The 19867-nt window shown below is 44.6% G+C and overlaps 1 protein-coding gene across 3 annotated transcripts in view; it reads left to right on the top strand.

Annotated features, from left to right (window-relative positions):
• Window positions 1-561: 561 nt before the first annotated feature.
• The window catches only part of PCDH19 (protocadherin 19), a 107607-nt gene continuing 88301 nt past the window's right edge, over window positions 562-19867 (top strand). For 2 of the 3 annotated variants that reach the window (XM_065900833.1, XM_065900832.1), the window contains exons 1-2: window positions 562-2708; window positions 6300-6627. In XM_065900833.1, coding sequence (XP_065756905.1) covers window positions 562-2708; window positions 6300-6627 — 2475 coding nt within the window. Of the gene's footprint in view, window positions 2709-5477; window positions 5619-6299; window positions 6628-19867 lie in introns of all 3 variants that reach the window. The other variant, XM_065900831.1, reaches the window with a different exon arrangement.

Below are 19867 nucleotides of genomic sequence, written 5' to 3'. Positions count from 1 at the left end.
CCTGTCTCCGCAGTGATCCAGGAGCACTGGCGGGGAGGTCCTTGCGCATGCCAGGTGCACAGACTACGCGATAGCCAGCCCCAGTGCCGGTGCGCCGCGGCGGGCCGGGCACTGCCTGAGAGGCTGTACCCTCACTGCACTCCCCGCCTTCGCCTCAAGCGCGGTCAGGACTCAGCAGCGCGTCGACCCGGCCGCTCAGACGCCGTCCGACCCGCAGCCCTGCGCCGCTGCGGCCAGTCGAGCCCGGCTAACTTTGAAGGGGGAAAACTGAGTAGCCGGGCTGGAGGGAGGGGGCTCGGGGCTGCGCGGCGCTCCCTCGGCCCCCCGGAGCCCCCGGGTCCCCCGCGAGCCCCCGCCCGGTCCGCCGCAACCTCAGCATTGGAGCCGGCGCGGGTGTCCCCCCCGCGCCGCCGGGCCGCCCTGGGCGAGACTCCTCCGGCGGCCTCCGGGGCCCCGGGGCGCGCGCAACAGGCGGCCCGAGTCGGCGGGAAGCTGGAGCGCCGGCGGCGTCGGCCTCGGAGGGGTGTGGAGAGGCGAGGCCAGGCAGAGCCCCGCGCAGCCATGGAGTCGCTCCTGCTGCCGGTGCTGCTGCTGTTGGCTGTACTGTGGACACAGGCGGCCGCCCTCATTAACCTCAAGTACTCGGTAGAAGAGGAGCAGCGCGCCGGGACGGTGATCGCCAACGTGGCCAAGGACGCGCGCGAGGCGGGCTTTGCACTGGACCCACGGCAGGCCTCTGCCTTTCGTGTGGTGTCCAACTCCGCTCCGCACCTGGTGGACATCAACCCCAGCTCGGGCCTGTTGGTCACCAAGCAGAAGATCGACCGTGACCTGTTGTGCCGCCAGAGCCCCAAGTGCATCATCTCGCTTGAGGTCATGTCCAGCTCAATGGAGATCTGCGTGATTAAGGTGGAGATCAAGGACCTGAATGACAACGCGCCCAGCTTCCCGGCGGCACAGATTGAGCTGGAGATCTCAGAGGCGGCCAGCCCCGGGACGCGCATCCCGTTGGACAGCGCCTATGACCCGGACTCGGGCAGCTTCGGCGTGCAGACGTACGAGCTCACGCCTAACGAGCTATTTGGCCTGGAGATCAAGACGCGCGGCGACGGCTCGCGCTTTGCAGAACTCGTGGTGGAGAAGAGTCTGGACCGGGAGACGCAGTCGCACTACAGCTTTCGCATCACTGCGCTCGACGGCGGCGACCCGCCGCACCTGGGCACTGTTGGCCTCAGCATCAAGGTGACCGACTCCAATGACAACAACCCTGTGTTTGGCGAGTCCACCTATTCAGTGACCGTGCCAGAGAACTCACCTCCCAACACGCCTGTCATCCGTCTCAACGCCAGTGACCCAGACGAAGGCACCAATGGCCAGGTGGTCTACTCCTTCTATGGCTACGTCAACGACCGCACTCGAGAACTCTTCCAGATCGACCCGCACAGCGGCCTGGTCACGGTCACTGGTGCCCTAGACTATGAAGAGGGCCATGTGTACGAACTGGATGTGCAGGCCAAGGACCTGGGGCCCAACTCCATCCCGGCACACTGCAAGGTCACCGTCAGCGTTCTGGACACCAATGACAACCCGCCGGTCATCAACCTGCTGTCGGTCAACAGCGAGCTGGTGGAGGTGAGCGAGAGCGCCCCACCGGGCTACGTGATTGCACTGGTGCGGGTGTCTGATCGAGACTCCGGCCTCAATGGGCGCGTGCAGTGCCGTTTGCTGGGCAACGTGCCCTTTCGGCTGCAGGAGTATGAAAGCTTCTCCACTATCCTGGTGGACGGACGGCTGGACCGCGAGCAGCACGACCAGTACAATCTCACGATCCAGGCGCGCGACGGCGGCGTGCCCATGCTGCAGAGCTCCAAGTCCTTTACCGTGCGCATCACCGATGAGAACGACAACCACCCGCACTTCTCCAAGCCCTACTACCAGGTCATTGTGCAGGAGAACAACACTCCCGGTGCCTATCTGCTCTCTGTGTCGGCCCGAGACCCCGACCTGGGTCTCAATGGCAGTGTTTCCTACCAGATCGTGCCGTCGCAGGTGCGGGACATGCCTGTCTTCACCTATGTCTCCATCAACCCCAACTCGGGTGACATCTATGCGCTGCGATCCTTCAACCACGAGCAGACCAAGGCATTTGAATTCAAGGTGCTGGCCAAGGACGGCGGCCTGCCCTCGCTGCAGAGCAACTCCACTGTTCGGGTCATCATCCTCGACGTCAATGACAATACCCCAGTCATCACCGCCCCACCCCTGATCAACGGCACCGCTGAAGTCTACATACCCCGCAACTCGGGCATAGGCTACCTGGTGACCGTTGTCAAAGCAGACGACTACGATGAGGGCGAGAATGGCCGGGTCACCTATGACATGACAGAGGGCGACCGCGGCTTCTTTGAAATAGACCAGGTCAATGGCGAGGTCAGAACCACTCGCACCTTCAGCGAGAGCTCCAAAGCTTCCTACGAGCTTATTGTGGTGGCCCACGACCATGGCAAGACGTCTCTCTCCGCCTCTGCGCTCGTCCTAATCTACCTATCCCCTGCTCTCGACGCCCAAGAGTCGATGGGCTCGGTGAACTTGTCCTTGATTTTCATTATCGCCCTGGGCTCCATTGCTGGCATCCTCTTTGTCACTATGATCTTTGTGGCAATCAAGTGCAAGAGAGACAACAAAGAAATCCGGACCTACAACTGCAGGTAGAGCCAACTTTTCTTTCTTTCCTTCTTTGTCTTGGGTGAATAATGTGTATCTGTGTCTCTGTGTGAAAACCCTAGTGCTTTTGTTTCCTATTTAAATACATGCACCCTACTTACAGCGCTTCTTTTTGGAGGGAGGGGGGAGTTTATGTCAGCCCAAGTTGATCAATTCTTTTGAACTGACAGTTTTCCGGAAGACAATCATTTACTGTTCGAATGGATTCTGTCACATAATGATGATGAGCAGAATAGCAATTATCATTTTAAAATTTGCACAGCTGTCTCCATGAAGTTATGGCAGAAAAAAATTAATATGAGAGAGAGAGAAAGATTGATTGATTTTTAGCAGAACCTTGAAGTACCACAACTTGATTTGGGGGCTGTAGTGTTTTGGGGACAGGTACTGAAAGGAAAGGGAGTACTGGCAGCTGCCCTGTCCTGTTGTAGAGAGAACCTCTGAAGAAAGCCTGTGAGTGGGAGTCTAAGGTAGGAAACAAAGTTGGGGGAAGAGAGAACAGGAGTGTATGGGGAAGCAGGCAATTAGAGTGTTTTAGTGTGTTCTTGGCTTATTTTGTATCCAGTCCCCAAACATCTGGCTATGTGAAGTGAAATTCTACTAGTCATCTATATGTTTTCAAATATCTGGTTATTGGGTAGAGACCAAACATCCCAATGAGGAACAGGACTTTTGCATCCAGATGTTTCACTAGAAGTAGCAATCTTCTGGAGTTGATGGTTCTTTCCTCTAATGTGGAACCCTGCTGTGGCCCTAAGAGCTGGTCCTTACCAGTGGATGTCACTATGGGCTGTGGTGTTACAGTTTCCCTTGAAATGTGTGCAGAATATGTGTGTGGTATGTCTGAGAGAGAGGGAGGTGGGGGAAGGAGGGAGGGAGGGAGAGAGAGAGAGAGAGAGAGAGAGAGAGGGAGAGGGGGGAATAGAAATGTGGAAACTGGAATGACACGTAGTAATTTTTTTAAAAAAAGATTTCCTGATAAGCACTTTGGAGGGTCTTACTGAAGCCCTTCCTTACAATATCCAATTTAGGATAATACATGTAATTTTTTTCCAGCAGTGTATCATTGAAACGGTTGAAAAAAAAAGTTGTTTCTTTAGTTTGCTGAAAATGAATGATGCTACTATTTCCAACCAAGGTGTGTGTGTGCTTTCAACACACCTACACATCCAGTGTGTCTTTTGTGCCATCTGTGCTTGCATGTTAATCAGTCAAAATATGTTCCTGTAGGTCCAATTTGTATTTGACATCAACTGAAATGCACACTTCTGTGAATCAGAGCCCCCTGAATATGTAACAGCCATGCAATTATTGTTTCCCTTTTACTATTCTCTGCGTTACACAAGTTAGTAGACAAATGCTAACCACACATGAATATCAATCAGGTGCCATAAAAGAGCAGCTGCAATGCCTCATAAATGCTTTAATCCTGTTGCTAGTGAAATGGCCATGACTTTTCTTTCCTTCAGCTCCGAGTCATTTCAGATGGGAGAAATGGAAATTAATATTACTCTTACCTTTGAAACCTGTGACTGCCAGTGGCATTTTTTATAGGAGAAAAATGAGGAGTCTATAAAATTTTATTTATATGGAGATAATGATAGAGGGGACTCTTTTAAGCCATTTCCTCAGCATAAAGTAAATGCATAAGACCCTTTCCTTGATGAAAAGAAATCAGGTTGAAATAAAGATATTGAAGGCTTTGCCACCTCTTGGTGATGTATGACTCAAAGTGAGAGCTCTTTCTGAGAGCTTGCCAGGGAGATCATTAAACAGGGAGGAGAGCATTTGAAATGAAAAGAAAAAAAAACAAAAAAAGTGAATCTCAGTGCTCTCCAACTTCACTCATATGTGTATTTTGTAAAGAGCTCTGTTTCCTGCGCTGGTTTGGGATTAATGAAGTACAGTTTAATTAAATAATTGCTCGATACAGAAAGGGCTGTGCAATGAATGCCTCAGCTGAATAATTGGATGGGGCATTGCCAAACTTACCCATCGTGGGTAAACAAAATGATTAGAACTTCTCATTGATTCTAAACGATTAGAAAAGAAAATCAACCCCAGTCCTGGGGTCTTTGGGATTTTATCTGCTCCCAAGCCCCAATAGCATCAGCTTGCCCTCACTGCAAGTCTGCCTGAGCACAGAGAGAAAGGGTGAGGGGAAGGCAACTGCTCAGCTCTAGGAAGATCCCTGGGACATAGCAAGAATGTGCCTCTGGAGATAGGCAATCTCCTGGTCTGATCACTTTTTAGAAACCTAAAGTTTAAGAGCTTGTCTTTCCGTGTATTAAGCAGAGGTTTCTTGTTCTCAGCCTCTGCAGAGCCTCTTACTGAAATGCATTCATTTATGATACTTGCGAGATGATCTGCACTTGCTGTTTGAATTGGGCTCCCTTTTTGTATTCAGACAATTAGCTTTGTCGAGGGAGAATACAGGCACAGTCTTTCTCTTGTAAAGATCAACCTGTATTATTTATTAACCCTATTGTTTTGCTGATTATTGCTCAGAAATGGAATTTCCAGACAATAAGCTGAATCATTGTGTGCAAAGTAATAAATGACTTTGAGAATCTGGCTACATTTAAATGTATTTCTTTTGACAAGTCTCTTAATGCTTGGTGTCTTTGGTGCGCGTTGCTGGGTCTGTGTCAGTGTTAATTAAATTGAGCTCTTTATGTTCCAGCACAGCTGCTTGTAGGTACACCTGAATGGAGAGGGATGCTGAATGCACTAACCTTTAAATTCCTTTGCAGTAATTGTTTAACCATCATTTGTCTCCTTGGCTGTTTTAAAAAAGGACAAAACAGCAAGTGTCTGCATTGCATCTTGGTTTCTCCCATTAGCAAGGAGCAAGACAAAAAGGCTGAGGAGAAAGTGAGCCTAAGGGGAAAGAGGTAAAAAGTCTTTTCCCCTCGTTCAAATGGGTTTGGCTATCAGATTTCTTGAGGAGAGGTGGGGGGTGGGGTGGTGAGTAGAAGGGAGCAGGGCTAGGGCAGTGGGAACGAGGGTGTGGAGGAGAGGAGCTGAGGATTTGTCAAAGGACAGGGTCTGATTTGCTCCCGTTCAAAATCGATCAGTTCAATCACCAAGGAACCTGATTGAGGGTGTTCGTCACATGGCAATTGCTTGGAGGAACTGGAAAGGGGATTATTTTTTATTTCTTTCTATCTCCTCTTCTGTTAAATTAGAACTAGCTTCTTATTTCACCCAGGAGTTCCTTTGGCTTCCAAAAAAGCTCCCGATTTGAGCATTTTCATGCTTTCTCTCCCATAGGCTCAACTTTCCCCGTCCCCACACCCTTGTTAAATGGTCACTCACAATGAGGAATTCCAAATCTAAAGTATAGAAACTTTGGGAGAGGTAGTGGGAGGTTACTATGTTTAATATAAAAACTTTACAGCCCTCAGCTTGTTTTCACATGTAGAAAGCACAGGGAGAAACCTGATGATGTAATGCACCAGAATAAGAAGCTGGAGCGGAGATGGGGTGCAACCCTCTGGGGTGCTTAATGTTTATTAATCGATGCATGGTTTGGGAGGGCGTTAGCGATACATGCTGCCTTTTCTGTCACATAGAATCGCTGAATACTCCTATGGGCATCAAAAGAAATCAAGCAAGAAGAAAAAAATCAATAAGAATGACATCCGCCTGGTACCCCGGGATGTGGAGGAGACAGACAAGATGAACGTTGTCAGTTGCTCCTCCCTGACCTCGTCCCTCAACTATTTCGACTACCACCAGCAGACCCTTCCTCTGGGCTGCCGCCGCTCTGAGAGCACTTTCTTGAATGTGGAGAACCAGAATACCCGCAATACCAGCGCCAACCACATCTACCATCACTCTTTCAACAGCCAGGGCCCCCAGCAACCAGACCTGATCATCAACGGTGTACCTCTGCCCGAGGTGAGTGCAGCTAAGCGGCTCTGTGAGGTCCTCCCAGGCCTCTTTCCCATGCTGCTCGCTGGACCCCATCAGCCTCTATGGTAGCACATTCCCTGGCAGTGGTGGGAGAACTTCTCTGCCTAAGCCCATTTCCAAAGTCAGGGTTTGCTACCAGTGCTTCTTGGGGCAGAGGGTAACCCAACATATTGAGCCTTTGTAGGGGTGGATGTTGGGAGTAGGAGCTCAAGGTCTGAGCCTTTGAAATACCTATATGGTATTTTGGCGTAATATGAATTGTACCACCTGTTGCAAATACAGTATGCTTGCCAGCCTGTTGTACCAGTATGACAGTTAAAGTGGCTAAGAATCAACAAGTAGTCTTAAAGATAGATGAGCCCTAGAATGCTCGGGGGCCAGTTTCCTAGTGTGAGAGTGATTCAGCCTTCTGAAGCCCCCTTTTGCTTTTTCTTTGGTCATATACGTGCTTTGCTGAGAATATGGATGGGCCGGTTAAAGAGAGGCAAACAAAAATATAAAAAAGCCACATTGCTGTTTCTTAATAGTTCTTATGGTGACATTTGACAAATGAGGAGGTTGAAACTGTCACTAATAATGAAAATTTCAGGAATTAACTATGTATTTGAGTTAGCTCTGTTTCTCTTTACCAGGAATGACTGTTTTCAAATGGAAGCATTTTTTTTTTTTTTGGACACTATGTGGTCCAGTGTTTGCTGTCTATTGAAATTTTTCAGGGTAGTAGGGTAGTAACGTGGATGATGGTAGGTTGGTGGCTGGGTGGAAGGCTATAAATAACAGCTCTTAAGTTAATTTCATTTTTCCTTGAATTGTTTAAGTCCCTCTTTGGTTGGAAATTTAATGCACTGGGAGGCATATGCCCTCTTCCAGGCCACTAATGAAAGGAATACTACATACTTGGAGAGCACTTCACAACCTTTGTCTTCTTTGATCCTTACAGTCAGGTATCTTAATAGGTTGCCCTTCAGTAGATGATGAATGGAGGTCCAGAGATGCTAAGGGACTTGTTCAGACTCACTGGGCAGGGATATCAAGAGAGAGAGAGAGGAAGGACTAGATTGCAGGGCTCTATAACTCTGGCGAGTGCTGTTTCAGTGACACTTCCCTGCCTCAGAAATAATTCAGCCTAACATACCTGGGCTGGGATGCATATAAAATGGCCTGATAGTATTTATATCAATTTCATAGGGCAAAGGGTTTTAGGATCACTTTTATCAACTGCTCCTCCTAGTTCCTGAAAAATATTTCTCATCAGAATTAATGGGGCCAAAAAGCAGTGCTTTTCATTAGAAACTGATGATTTTCTTCTAGCAGCAGAGACACCAATATTGTCAATCTATAAATCTATAAGTAAGGATTTATTGAAAATCCAGTATTATGCTAGGTAGGCTCAGTTATAATTATGAATGTCAGTGGATACTACTAGGAACTAGACCATAGACTTTCTGGAGGACTGCTCATGGACCACCAAGAGTTCAACAATGGAGAGGGAGAGGTAGTGCTATGTAGTGGAATCAGATAGAACATGATTTTGAACCTGGGGGACATGTCTTGCTATGGTATCCCTCTGAATCTCTGTTTCCTCATCTACAAAATGGGTACATGTGTCATGCAAGGTTGGTCCAAGGAATAATATGGCATTATGTAATGTAAGGGGACTGACACATAGGTACCCCCTGAATCATAGGTCTCTTCACCAGACAATAACTGGAGAGTGACTATTGTAATGGCCTGCATACCTGAGTGTAGCTCCCTAGGCACTTATAACCAAAGAGGCTGGTTCTGTATAGAGAAGATCTACAAAGTGGTGCAGTTACCGTATTCATACTGGACTTTTAAATAATGGAGGTAAAAAATGCCAAGGTTTTGGGTTAGGTGCTGACTGCTGCTGCCAGTGGAGATGTACAAAAGAATTGAATCCTGAGGGCTTGGTGACTATGCAATCAATTCAAAGTAGTAGAGAAACATAAGCCCTGGTGTCTATGGGATGCTTTGAGGGGGCAAGAGATATATGACTATATCTGCATGGTTTACTTGAGATCTTGGTGTTCTTTCTGAGATTCTCCTGTGGACAAAATTAAACAAAGTATTGCTTCAGTTATTTAGAAAAGCCATTGAAAGTCTGAATTCTGATCCTATCTCTGACTCACAAAGCAAGATACTTTCTTATTTAACAAAGTCATGCAGACCTAGCGTCTAGGGCTAGTCAGGGCCAAGACAGCATATATTAGGCATGGTGAGGTTGTGTATTTCTAATATGCAGTCCTGGAGAGTTCAACTGACAAACCCATTCAGAAAGGAGAGAGGCCCACTCACAGCAGAGCATGAATCAGGCCATTTAAACCTGCATCTGTCACAAAGTCCTGCATGGAGAAAATGACACTTCTTTTCTTCCCATACCAGAGGCCCTTGAACATGGACTAGGTAGAATACTTAGGTACAGTGAAATCTGTAGAGGTGTAGGGATGATTGATTCATACATTCAACTAACATTTGTTGTGTGTCTATTCTTTGTAAGGTTCTGTTGTAGGCTCTGGTGTTAGAGAAATGAAAAAGATGTCCTCTGATCTCAAAGAATGCACATTCTAGTGAGGGAGATAAGCAAATAGGTGATTTGCGGTATGGAGTGATAAATGCTACTATCAGGTACAATGGGATAGTCTCCATTACTAGGATAATAATATCATAATATATTTCCTACCTTTTCTTTATATTTTTCCGAATTAATTAATTGATCCATCTAAGAAACCAACAATTATTAAGCAATTATAGCACAGAGTGTTAAGTGCTACCATGTGATGCATATAAGATTCTGTGGAAATTTCTGTATTAAATCTTATTATGTCATGTACATTTTTCTCTATATTATTTCATTAAACCATTTTTTAATTCATTAACTCAACCCAGGAGCATTTATTGCACACTTAGAACATGCCAGACACTGTATAACTTGCCGAGGATACAAAAATAAAACACTTGATCCTTGACCCCAGGGAACTTACGGGGAGACAGACAAGTAAACAGGTCATTTCAGTTCAGGAGAACATCTCTTTACTGAGCACATATTACATTCTTACTCACCAGACTGGGACCAAAGGTCACTACGCATTAGGTTCCTTTGCTGGGCTACCTTGTGGACAAACTCACTCCCTTCATTAGCTGCAGCGTCGGTTACAGGGCTTACTGGCAATGGCATTACAGAGGAGTGAGAATTGCTTCCCTCACAGCGCTGCATCACACTTTAAAGTTTATCACCATGGCATTAAATCAAATCACTAAACATTGTTTGAGTGTCCACTGTGTGCTCAGCTGTGTGGCAGGTACCATGGGGATCCCAAATAAATATAAGATGTAGCATCTGCCTTCAGAGTTCATAGTTTGGTTGGGGAGCTAAGATCACCCACATGATTTCCCTGTAAGCAACACAAAAGGGTTTCTAACCTCCAGTCACTTTGCAGCCTGCTTAGTACTCTCCTGCTACTCCTTCCCTGGCAGCGCAGCCATCATTTATATGTAGATTTACTGTTGAGCTCTCAAGTTTGGTGCTGATGTGAGGGTAACTTTTGCATCAGTGTGCAGACCTAGCCACATTTGAATATTGTTGGCTCTAGAAACTGAAGGGAACGTGACTTTAAAGGCAGTTAGATAGGAAAAGGCAAAGGGAATGGAGCACTGAAACATTCAATATTAAAAAACTCAAATTAAAAAATGCCTCACCAAAGAGACTGGATGTTTGACCATTTCAGCCCTCCTGAAGGCAGGAAGAGGTCCCACCCAAGTCTCTATTAATTACCAGCAGAAGAAATGAGTTGCATTGGAACTCAGCCTTTAGAATTATGGAGACCATCTTGCCTGGAATTCTTTTTTTTTTGTTTTTTTTTTTTGCGGTACGCGGGCCTCTCACTGTTGTGGCCTCTCCCGTTGTGGAGCACAGGCTCCGGACGTGCAGGCTCAGCGGCCATGGCTCACGGGCCTAGCCGCTCCGCGGCATGTGGGATCTTCCCAGACCGGGGCACGAACCCGTGTCCCCTGCATCGGCAGGTGGACTCTCAACCACTGCGCCACCAGGGAAGCCCTTGCCTGGAATTCTTTGTCTTCATTTACCTGTCCTCTGATGTTGGTCAGGAGGTCAGCTGTGTGGATTTTGTGGTTTTGTACACAAATTTGATGAGGGAATGTGGAGGATGCTTTTGCTGTTTACAGAAGACTTTTGTAGGATTAGTGATGTCAAGTATCTCTTAAATATTTTAAATTGAAGTTGAGATTTGCATTCTTTGGCATCCTGGTTTATTTAGTCCGTAGATTTAGTGTATATGTAAGTGAATGTGTGTGTGTGTGCACATGCATATGGGTGTATGGGGTGGGGGGATAGTGAAGAGAGGGGAAAGGAGGTTGAAAAAATAGATAATGGAGAAGAAAGTAAGTAGTTTTGCCAGTTTGCTAAGATTTTTCTAAACTTAGTCCAGTTTGTTTTATTATTATTATTTTTTTGATACACGGGCCTCTCACTGTTGTGGTCTCTCCCATTGCGGAGTACAGGCTCCGGACGCGCAGGCTCAGCGGCCATGGCTCACTAGCCCAGCCGCTCCGCGGCATGTGAGATCTTCCCGGACCGGGGCACGAACCCGTGTCCCCTGCATCAGCAGGCGGACTCTCAACCACTACGCCACCAGGGAAGCCCTAGTCCAGTTTTTTTAGAGCCTCCTCAGTACGGCAAATAATGTTTCTTCCAATCTTATGGAATGGTGGCATGCCTTCTGGGTGTCTCTGTATGCTACAAAGTATTACTCCTTTGTACATCAGCATTCCTGCATTACCCTTTTTGTCACCCAGGTCATTGTTGAAGGAGGAAAATGAAACTCATTTCTTCTGCTGGTAATGGAGACTTGGGTGGGACCTCTTCCTGCCTTCAGGAGGGGTGAAATGGCCAAACTTCCAGTCTCTTTGGTGAGATATTTTTAATTTGAGTTTTTAAATATTGAATGTTTCAGAGCTGACAATTCTAAGAGAGTGATAGTGGGCAAGAGCTTCCAGAATTCTAGTCATAGGGTGCACAGGGATTTAATTTTGGTTTCAGACTCCATCTTGAGCTCTCTCTTTTTATTTTTCCTTCTTTCACTAGCAAATGTAACATCTTTGATATAAGACATCCTCAGGGTGTGTGCGTGGTCTGCTATGGTCACTTACGGAGCAGTTTCATAAGTAGCAGCACGGTAGCAGTGGATGAGTTTGCAGGACAAGGATGTATGTGGCAGACCGGATTGAATGCTTCCAATTATCCTACCGAAAGTCTCAGTGCGTGTTAGCTTAGTGCAAATAATGAAACTAAAACATCAGTTAGGCTTTGAAGAAAAATAAGAAAGAAATAGCATGCTTTGGTCCCTAAAAAGAGTTTTAAAAGTTAGGGATTTGCAGTGATCTGAGTGAAACTCTGAGCTAAGGAGCTAGAAAAGCAGCCACAAACCTATCAGGTGTCAAGTTCAGAAGTCACTAGAAAATTAATAGGTACAATGAGGCTGGTTAGGATAGCAAGGTAACGACACAAATCACCCCCTCGAATTAAAACAAACCAACAAACGCTTCAGGAAGCAATTTTATTGTAATTTCCTTGTTTTGACAGGGTCTTGGAACCATCTGAGTCTTATCCCTAAGGGTCAAAAGTACCCCTCAGGCTTCAGAAGGAAGCAATGGAAAACAGTGCAGCCCACATATTTTCAAGGCTCACTCCAGTTTTCTTAAAAATCAAAGGCTCCACTTTTACTGAGAGACAGTCTAGGGCCACCCATTGGCTACATTGCATCTTATTGGCCCGTTTCACATCTAGTCTAAGCAGTGCGTTTCCCATGGGGATCCGCTTGCAAGATGTGTTCCAGAATAAACTGCTCCTCTGTCATCTCCATGCAACTGCTGCAGAACTGAGTTAGTTTACATTAGTATTTGCTAATTTATTATTATCATTCCTTATTGGCAATTAACTGGTTACTTTAGAGATCATCTCTCTCCCCATACACCTTCACTAAAGTTGAGCTCAGCCAGAGAGCTTGCTAATGATCCTGAGATTTCTCTCCCTAGGGGACTGGAGGCAGGACATTTTCCATAGAGGATTCTGAGCCTTTGGAATTCCTCTTATCCGAGGACCACTTGCTTTGGGTCCCAGTAACCCTACCTGGTTTTTCTCTGTCAGTCAGATTTATAAGGTGGGAGGAGCTGCAGACCTCTCCTCCCCTAACCTTGCCCTAGTCTTTGCTGTGGCTTTGGTATACCATGCCCTGAGGCTGAAGCAGTAGGGTTGGGGGATTTCTTGCTCGGAATTGGAAGACTGAAAGAAGATGAAGTCACCTCCTGGCAAAGCTGGAGTCTTTCAATTATGGTGCTGCAGTGGATCTGAGGCGTCTGCTTGGAGTTTGAGATGTTGACCCCTCTGAATGTGTATCTCAGCTTCTAGGGCTTAGGGGAGGCCAAGCTTGACTGGATCAAGTGTCTCAGATGTGGGTAGATGAAGCCATTTGTACAAAAGGCCTGTGTATAAGAGGCGGGAGGCTGGCTCTGGAGCAGCCATTTTCCCCCACTGAGAGGAGGCTTGATTTCTTGATGTGTGACTGGCTGGCCTTTAATGTGAGCCTCATTTACTTCGAACAATTGATAGGCTTGAAGTGAAAAGTCCCAGAGGATCAGTTGTTTGTAGAGGGAAATGCTCTTCAAGTTACATTTCCTCTTTGGCTGTTGTGTAGTTAGGAGTGGTTTTTGTGTGGGCTGCATGGTGAGGGTCACTCTGCTTCCAGTGGGTGTACCCAGGCTGCTAGTGCCTTCCTATGTCCCCCCAGAAAACCAGGAGGAAAGTACTGCAGCCTGAAACTGGAGAACAGCTCTGCCAGCTCTAGGAACTTGGAGTCCCATGAGGAAATCTCATTTGCCATCATTCAGCAGCATTCAGGATTTTGCTTCAGGATACTGGTTAGGACCACACAGCGCCACAGCACTCCTGGAAGAGGTGTCAGAAGGGACCAGTATTTCTACTCTATAATCATGAAAATGGAGTTGCAGAGAAGGCAGATGAGTTGCCCAGGCACACATCATTTGGGGCCAAACTGGGTCCCTTTGGATCGATAGCAGTTCCTCTGTTGCAGTTTCCAAGTGCTTTCTGTCACGTAACAGAAAACTTGACTGGATTCCACAAGAAGACCTGTGGCTATACCTTTGGCCCGTAGTTGTGTTCCTGAAAAGTTGTGCAGCAGGAAGTGTTTGTTTTGTAAATTAGACCCCCTGTTAACCACAGTAGTGGCATTCCGTATAGAAACACTGTGGTGGATTCTTTCATAAAGGAAAGAACCCTTGTGTAATGTGAATAATCAACTCCTTACCGATTTCCTTTGTAAATCTGGATTTTTCACATATCTTGTTTGCTTAAAGTGCAATTCCTCACATTGGCAAGATTTACAAAGCCTTTGAAAGGTGGGCCAATTCATTATTCCCTTGACTTCTCACTGTTTAGCCTTCCTGGTTGAATCTCACTTAATTACAAAATGTAATTATGTAATATGTAAAATACATGGTGTCCAGAGAAGACAGATAATATCTCCCAGATTTAACAAATGTTAACATTTCATATTTGCTCCAGATTTTAAAAAATTAAAGGTTACAGCTATCCTCTTCCCATTCTATTCCTCTCCCTCTATCCATTCTTTGTAAGTCTGTAGCTGGAAGAACAGCAACCCATCAGGAATGTTTTTGGTGCATTTTGTCTTAGCCTTATGAGCTCGCTTCTGAAAGAGATGGCTCTCATTTTGCAGCCCCAGGTCCTAAAAGCTCCCCAAGTCAATATGGGTCTCCTGGATTGAGTAGAGCCTGGGAATTACTTTGGAAAATGAAAACGCTCTCTTAAACTTGCTTTAAATTCAGCCTTTGGTAGTATATAAAGATGTTAAAAAAATTTCAGCCTTTGGGGAGGGAGAAAATTACTTTTTGGAAAGAAAATAAGTGAGAGTGAGAGTTAGACAGATTGACAGACAGACAGGTGTCAGGGGCAGCTATCTTGAGTTTTGAGCAGACCATTTGGGATTGAAGCAGGCAAGAAGCTTGGTATGAAGCCTGCATTCTCCTTGAGCTCAGTGTTCATGGACTAGCACTGGGGCTTCTCCATGTCAGATGCTTAAGCACTGCCTTGATGTGCATAGTCTTCGGATGCTCCATTAAGTCTCCGAATGCCAGGGTGGCCAGTTTTCAGCTTCTCCCACCGGGCCCCATCTGGCCACTGTTCTGTGGCAAGCTGCTCTCCCTCACTGCCACCAGCACTGGTCTTGGCAGTCTCTGCTTTCTGGATTATTTTTGCTTGTAAATTTGATTTCCAGAGCATGAAGGGCACTTCATCTCAGATTGTGTAGTTTGCTCTTCTGAACAAAATGGATTCCCTGTGTAAGCTGGTGGGAAGATAAGTTCAATTCAAAGGCCAGACTCTCCTTTTAGGGGAGTGTGTGTGCGTGCGTGTGCGTGTGTGTGTGTGTGTGTGTGAGAGAGAGAGAGAGAGAGAGAGAGAGAGAGGGGGAGAGAGAGAGGACATATCTACTTGTCTCACCCACTTATTCTGCCTCTGAGGTGATGGAGCCTTTATGAGCTGGCCTGATTGTATACATATCTATGAGCTTAGCTTCTCAGAGCTCCCCTCCCCACAGTGACACTCTGATGGTTATCTCCCTGAGGAAATGCTTATAAACCTCATCACAGCAGGGTGTGATCCCCCAAATGTGAGGCCAGGGCACCCCAATTTGATATAGCCCAGGGACAGATATCCTGGGGACTATTTTTAATTGAGAGCTCTGAGTAGGAAGCAGTCAAATAAACATTGCTGTGCGTACAACCTAGCTTAAGAAAACCTTACAGGGAATCTCAGTTCCTTGGAAATGATTTTCTGAGTCTCAGTTTCTCTTTTTGTCTTTTTTGGGCATAATTCTGTTTAAAGTCTTCCTCTTTGATTCACTTGGCTCAAGGAAATCTGGTTTGGGCTGCCTATGTGTATAGGTACTTCGCTATAAAACCATATCTTTTCTGAGTGAGATGTATGAGTAGGGAGACTAGATCAGACTGCATTCATAGGGATTGACTTAACCTTTAAGCAACTTTTTTTTTATAACTAAAGATGCCTGTAATCTAGCATCCATATTTGAAGCTTGACATGCTTGAGGGATACAGGACTCTGGAAATGCAGGGACAAGCAGAGGCATCTGGCTGTAGGTAATGTTGAATGACTTGTTGGAAGACTGATTCCCTTCTCTGTGCTGCCAGGCACAGAGGCCATGGTGAGGACACAGGCATGCTGCCCTCAGAAGACTGTCACTGACTCTGATCTTGCCATCCTGGTCATTTCTTTAATTAGTGCATTTCTATTTTCTCAAGTATGGACTTTCAAGTGATAGAGTATGCTAATGGCAACATTTGTTCCTAAGACCTTAGGGGAGAGAACATGGTGGCATTAGTATTAAATAATGTCTTTTTCATAGTGAGATTTTGCCTGATTTTTAATTGCAAAACAATTTATGATAGTTATGGCTCTTTAGAAACAAATCTCAAATGCTATATATGAAACACCAATTTTCTGTGTGGCTTGTGAGCCTGCTAATGGGATGTGTGTCCTTGCATCTCTAGGTCACTCTTTCTAATTTTGCCTCTACTGGTAATTCTTTAGAAACAGAAAAAGGTGTGTGCTTTGTTGCAGCAAGAAATACAATAAGGAAATGCCTGAAATGGAAAGAAAGTTAAACTGCTTTTGCACGAACTCTATGTAGGGTCCTGATAGAGCAAAATCTTATAAAACTGGTAAAGCTTGGTGTTTGCACATCTGATCATCTAGCGCCCTCAAGAAGTGATCATGGAAGGTGGAGAAAAACTGAAGTGCAAGGGTTCATCTGGAACTGCAAAGGTTTGTGGCTGTGCATGGTGTCATATTTGGAGTCAAATATGTGTGTGACACTTGCAATACCTTGCTTTCCTCACCCTTTGAGCCTAGAAAGCTCCATTGGGACAGTTATCCCTAATGTGTGTGTCACCCCTAGTCACTGTATTCCCAAAGATAATCTAGAAATCTGTAATTCTGGGATAGGGGAGGAGGAGGTCACTAGCAAAACAGGTGAAACAGAATTAAAAACCTCATAAAAGAGGAGCTTTAGTTTATTGAAATCTATTATTACTTAGGAAAGCAGACTCCAAGACATTGAGAATTCTGAAAAATCCAAATAGATGCCAAACGGCACCAATCCTGGAACAAACATATAAGGAGACTGGGTCAGGGGATCTCCAAGTTCTTTTGCGGTTCTGAGTATAATTTGAATTTTGCAGTATTGGTTTGAAAGGTTTCATATAACTGCATTAAGGTTTGAGTCTATGATGACAATGACTGCTACAATGGCTACCACAATGGTGGTATTGAGACTAAGGAACTTAGCTATGACAGGTGACACAATAGATACGGCTCTTTAGCTTTTACATGAGGGCAAGATATTCTGTGTCTAATGTGAGTTGTATGTACATCAAAAGTCAGTAGCCTCTCTATTCAAATGGGTCTCCTTGTCCAATGTGAGTTCTGTCATAAAGGCAGCAATGAGTACATTAACCTGGCTTCAATTGGTCTGTACTTGCTCTAGGGATGAGTAGGAGATACACTTCTCTTGCCTGGCCAGCTAGACCTTTCAGAAGAACACAAATTCACTTAAGTATAAATTATGTTGATTATCACGCTACCGAAAAAATCACAGGGCTGTAAGTCACCAAGACCTCCTTTTTAAGTTAGGTATTCTTGAGAACTGTTTTGTATATCATGATAAATTATCTAACCTTTCATACTTTTGAAGGCCAACATTATGGAAATAAGCAGCTTTTTATTCCATTCTAAGGTCAGTCTAACTAAATTATGCAACTTCTAATGCAATTGCTTGAAGCTTCAACTTTGAAAGTTTTCTCATTTTAATACCTTGCAACAGAGATAAATATTTTTTAGCTACTATTCATGCTTAACAATATATTTCCGTGATTGTCCATTTTTTTTTGGTGGCATTTGTTGGCATGAGAGGCAGTTCACCATGGCTTTGCTTATTTTGCTGTTTGCTATAGATAATCAGCAAAGAGCCAGAATTAAAAAAAAATGTGTTTTTGTTTTTGTTGTTATTTTTAAATTTCAGGCCATAGGAGGCTAACTGAGCCCTACAGAGTCAATATATAGGGGGCACTTGGGGTTTTTCTTGAGAATCAAAAATGAGGTAGATTTTCTTTTAAAGTAGATTTGATTCCAGAATTATTAAACTCAATGCATGTTGGAGGCTGGCGGATTGCATTTAGCAGGATTTGGGGCACTATCTGTAACAAAGCAATCTACTTCTTTCAGAGAGTAAACTGCTATTTCAGGGGAAGGAGAGGTCAGTAGGGGAGCTTTTGGGAAGCTCTGTTTTACTTTTAAGCCCCCTAAAGAATATTTTTCAGGGGCTCCTTGAAGGCAGGGCCAATTCTGTGCAATTCCTTCTGTACAGTGTCAGGTGTTATTGTGTTTTGTTACTCGTGAGTTATATAGTTTCTGTGGTGGTTATTGTGCCCTGATCATAAAGGGTATTCATTTATTCTAGGTAAAGCCTGGCCCTCTATGTGGATTACTTCCAGACTTTAGTGAATGGACTTCCTGTTTAATTAGTTAGACGTTTTTTCAAAAAGATATTTTGGCTTGAAAATATTCACCCATTCGTCCATCCACCAAATATTTGTAGATCATCCTTTATTGACCAGCCAGTACTCAGCTCTGAGGGACATAGAGCAAGTATAAGCAGTGCCTACCCTCATAGCTTATATTGTCATTGAGGAGACAAACTGAGAAGTTAAACACATTTTAAAAAGTCAATGGGGAAACTAAGGATTATTCACTAAGTGGTGACATGGAATTGATTAACAATTAAAAAAGTTTTAATTTCCCACTATATGTCAAAATAAATTCCACATGGCTTAAAGAGTTAAAGCTTTAAGATGAAAATTCAAACAATACAATTATTAAAAGAAAACAAATAAATATCCATCTAACCTTGAAACTGAATAGGACTTCAGAAGCGTAAAAGCAGTGTAAATGAATGCAAAGAAAAATACCAGCAGCTCTGGCTAAGTAAAACTTAGAAATGTCTGTATGTCCCAAAATATCAAAAGCTAAATAAAAAATAAACTATAAGCCAGGAAATATTTTCAATTTATATAGCAAAGAACCTATATTTATTATTTCTACAAATATTTATAGAGTGCTTACTGTGTGCTTATCACTATTCAAAGTGCTGGGGATACAACAGTGAACAAAACAAAGTCTCTGTCCCCATTGAGTTTATATTTTTATGGGTACAAATAATAAACAAATAAATATATAATATGTTAGGTGGTGATATGTAGAAAAATAAGGAAAGGTAAAGGGCACATGCTCTGCCAGGAATGAAGGTTCTCTAGGGAGGTCAGGGAAGACATCTTGGATAAGGGGACATTTAAGCATTGCCCTTCAAATATAAAGAGCTCTTACAAATCAATAAGACAAATACTACAATATAAAATTTATGGGACTTCCCTGGTGGTGCAGTGGTTAAGAATCTGCCTGCCAATGCAGGGGACACGGGTTTGAGCCCTGGTCTGGGAAGATCCCACATGCCACAGAGCAGTGAAGCCCGTGCACCACAACTACTGAGCCTGCGCTCTAGAGCCTGTGAGGCACAACTACTGAACCCACGTGCCACAACTACTGAAGCCCACGTGCCTAGAGCCTGTGCTCTGCAACAGGAGAAGCCACCTCAATGAGAAGCCAGTGCACTGCAATGAAGAGTAGCCCCCACTTGCTGCAACTAGAGAAAGCCTGTGCGCAGCAACAAAGACCCAACACAGCCAAAAATAAATAAATAAATTAATTAAAAAATTATGCAAAGGACACAAATAGGTAATTCATAAAGAAGCTGTACAAATGACCAGTATATGAAAATATTTCAATCTTAATAACCAAATAATAGCAATGGAATGCCATTATTAACTTTTAATTATGGACACTATATATACTTATTAAAAAGTCAAGCAGTACAGGAGTGTACAAAATAGAATTGAAGTCTTCACAACTCTCTTCTCACCCATCCATTACCTCAGGGGAACCACAGACAATAATTTGATGTGCAAGATGTCATTTTTTACTTATCAAATAAGGAAAGATTAAAAAAAATATACTGAGCATTGG

This window comes from Phocoena phocoena, chromosome X, assembly GCF_963924675.1.
Source record: "Phocoena phocoena chromosome X, mPhoPho1.1, whole genome shotgun sequence".
NCBI lineage: Eukaryota > Metazoa > Chordata > Mammalia > Artiodactyla > Phocoenidae > Phocoena > Phocoena phocoena.
Note: the sequence above shows the minus strand (reverse complement) of the source record. Positions and strands in the feature narration are given on the sequence as shown.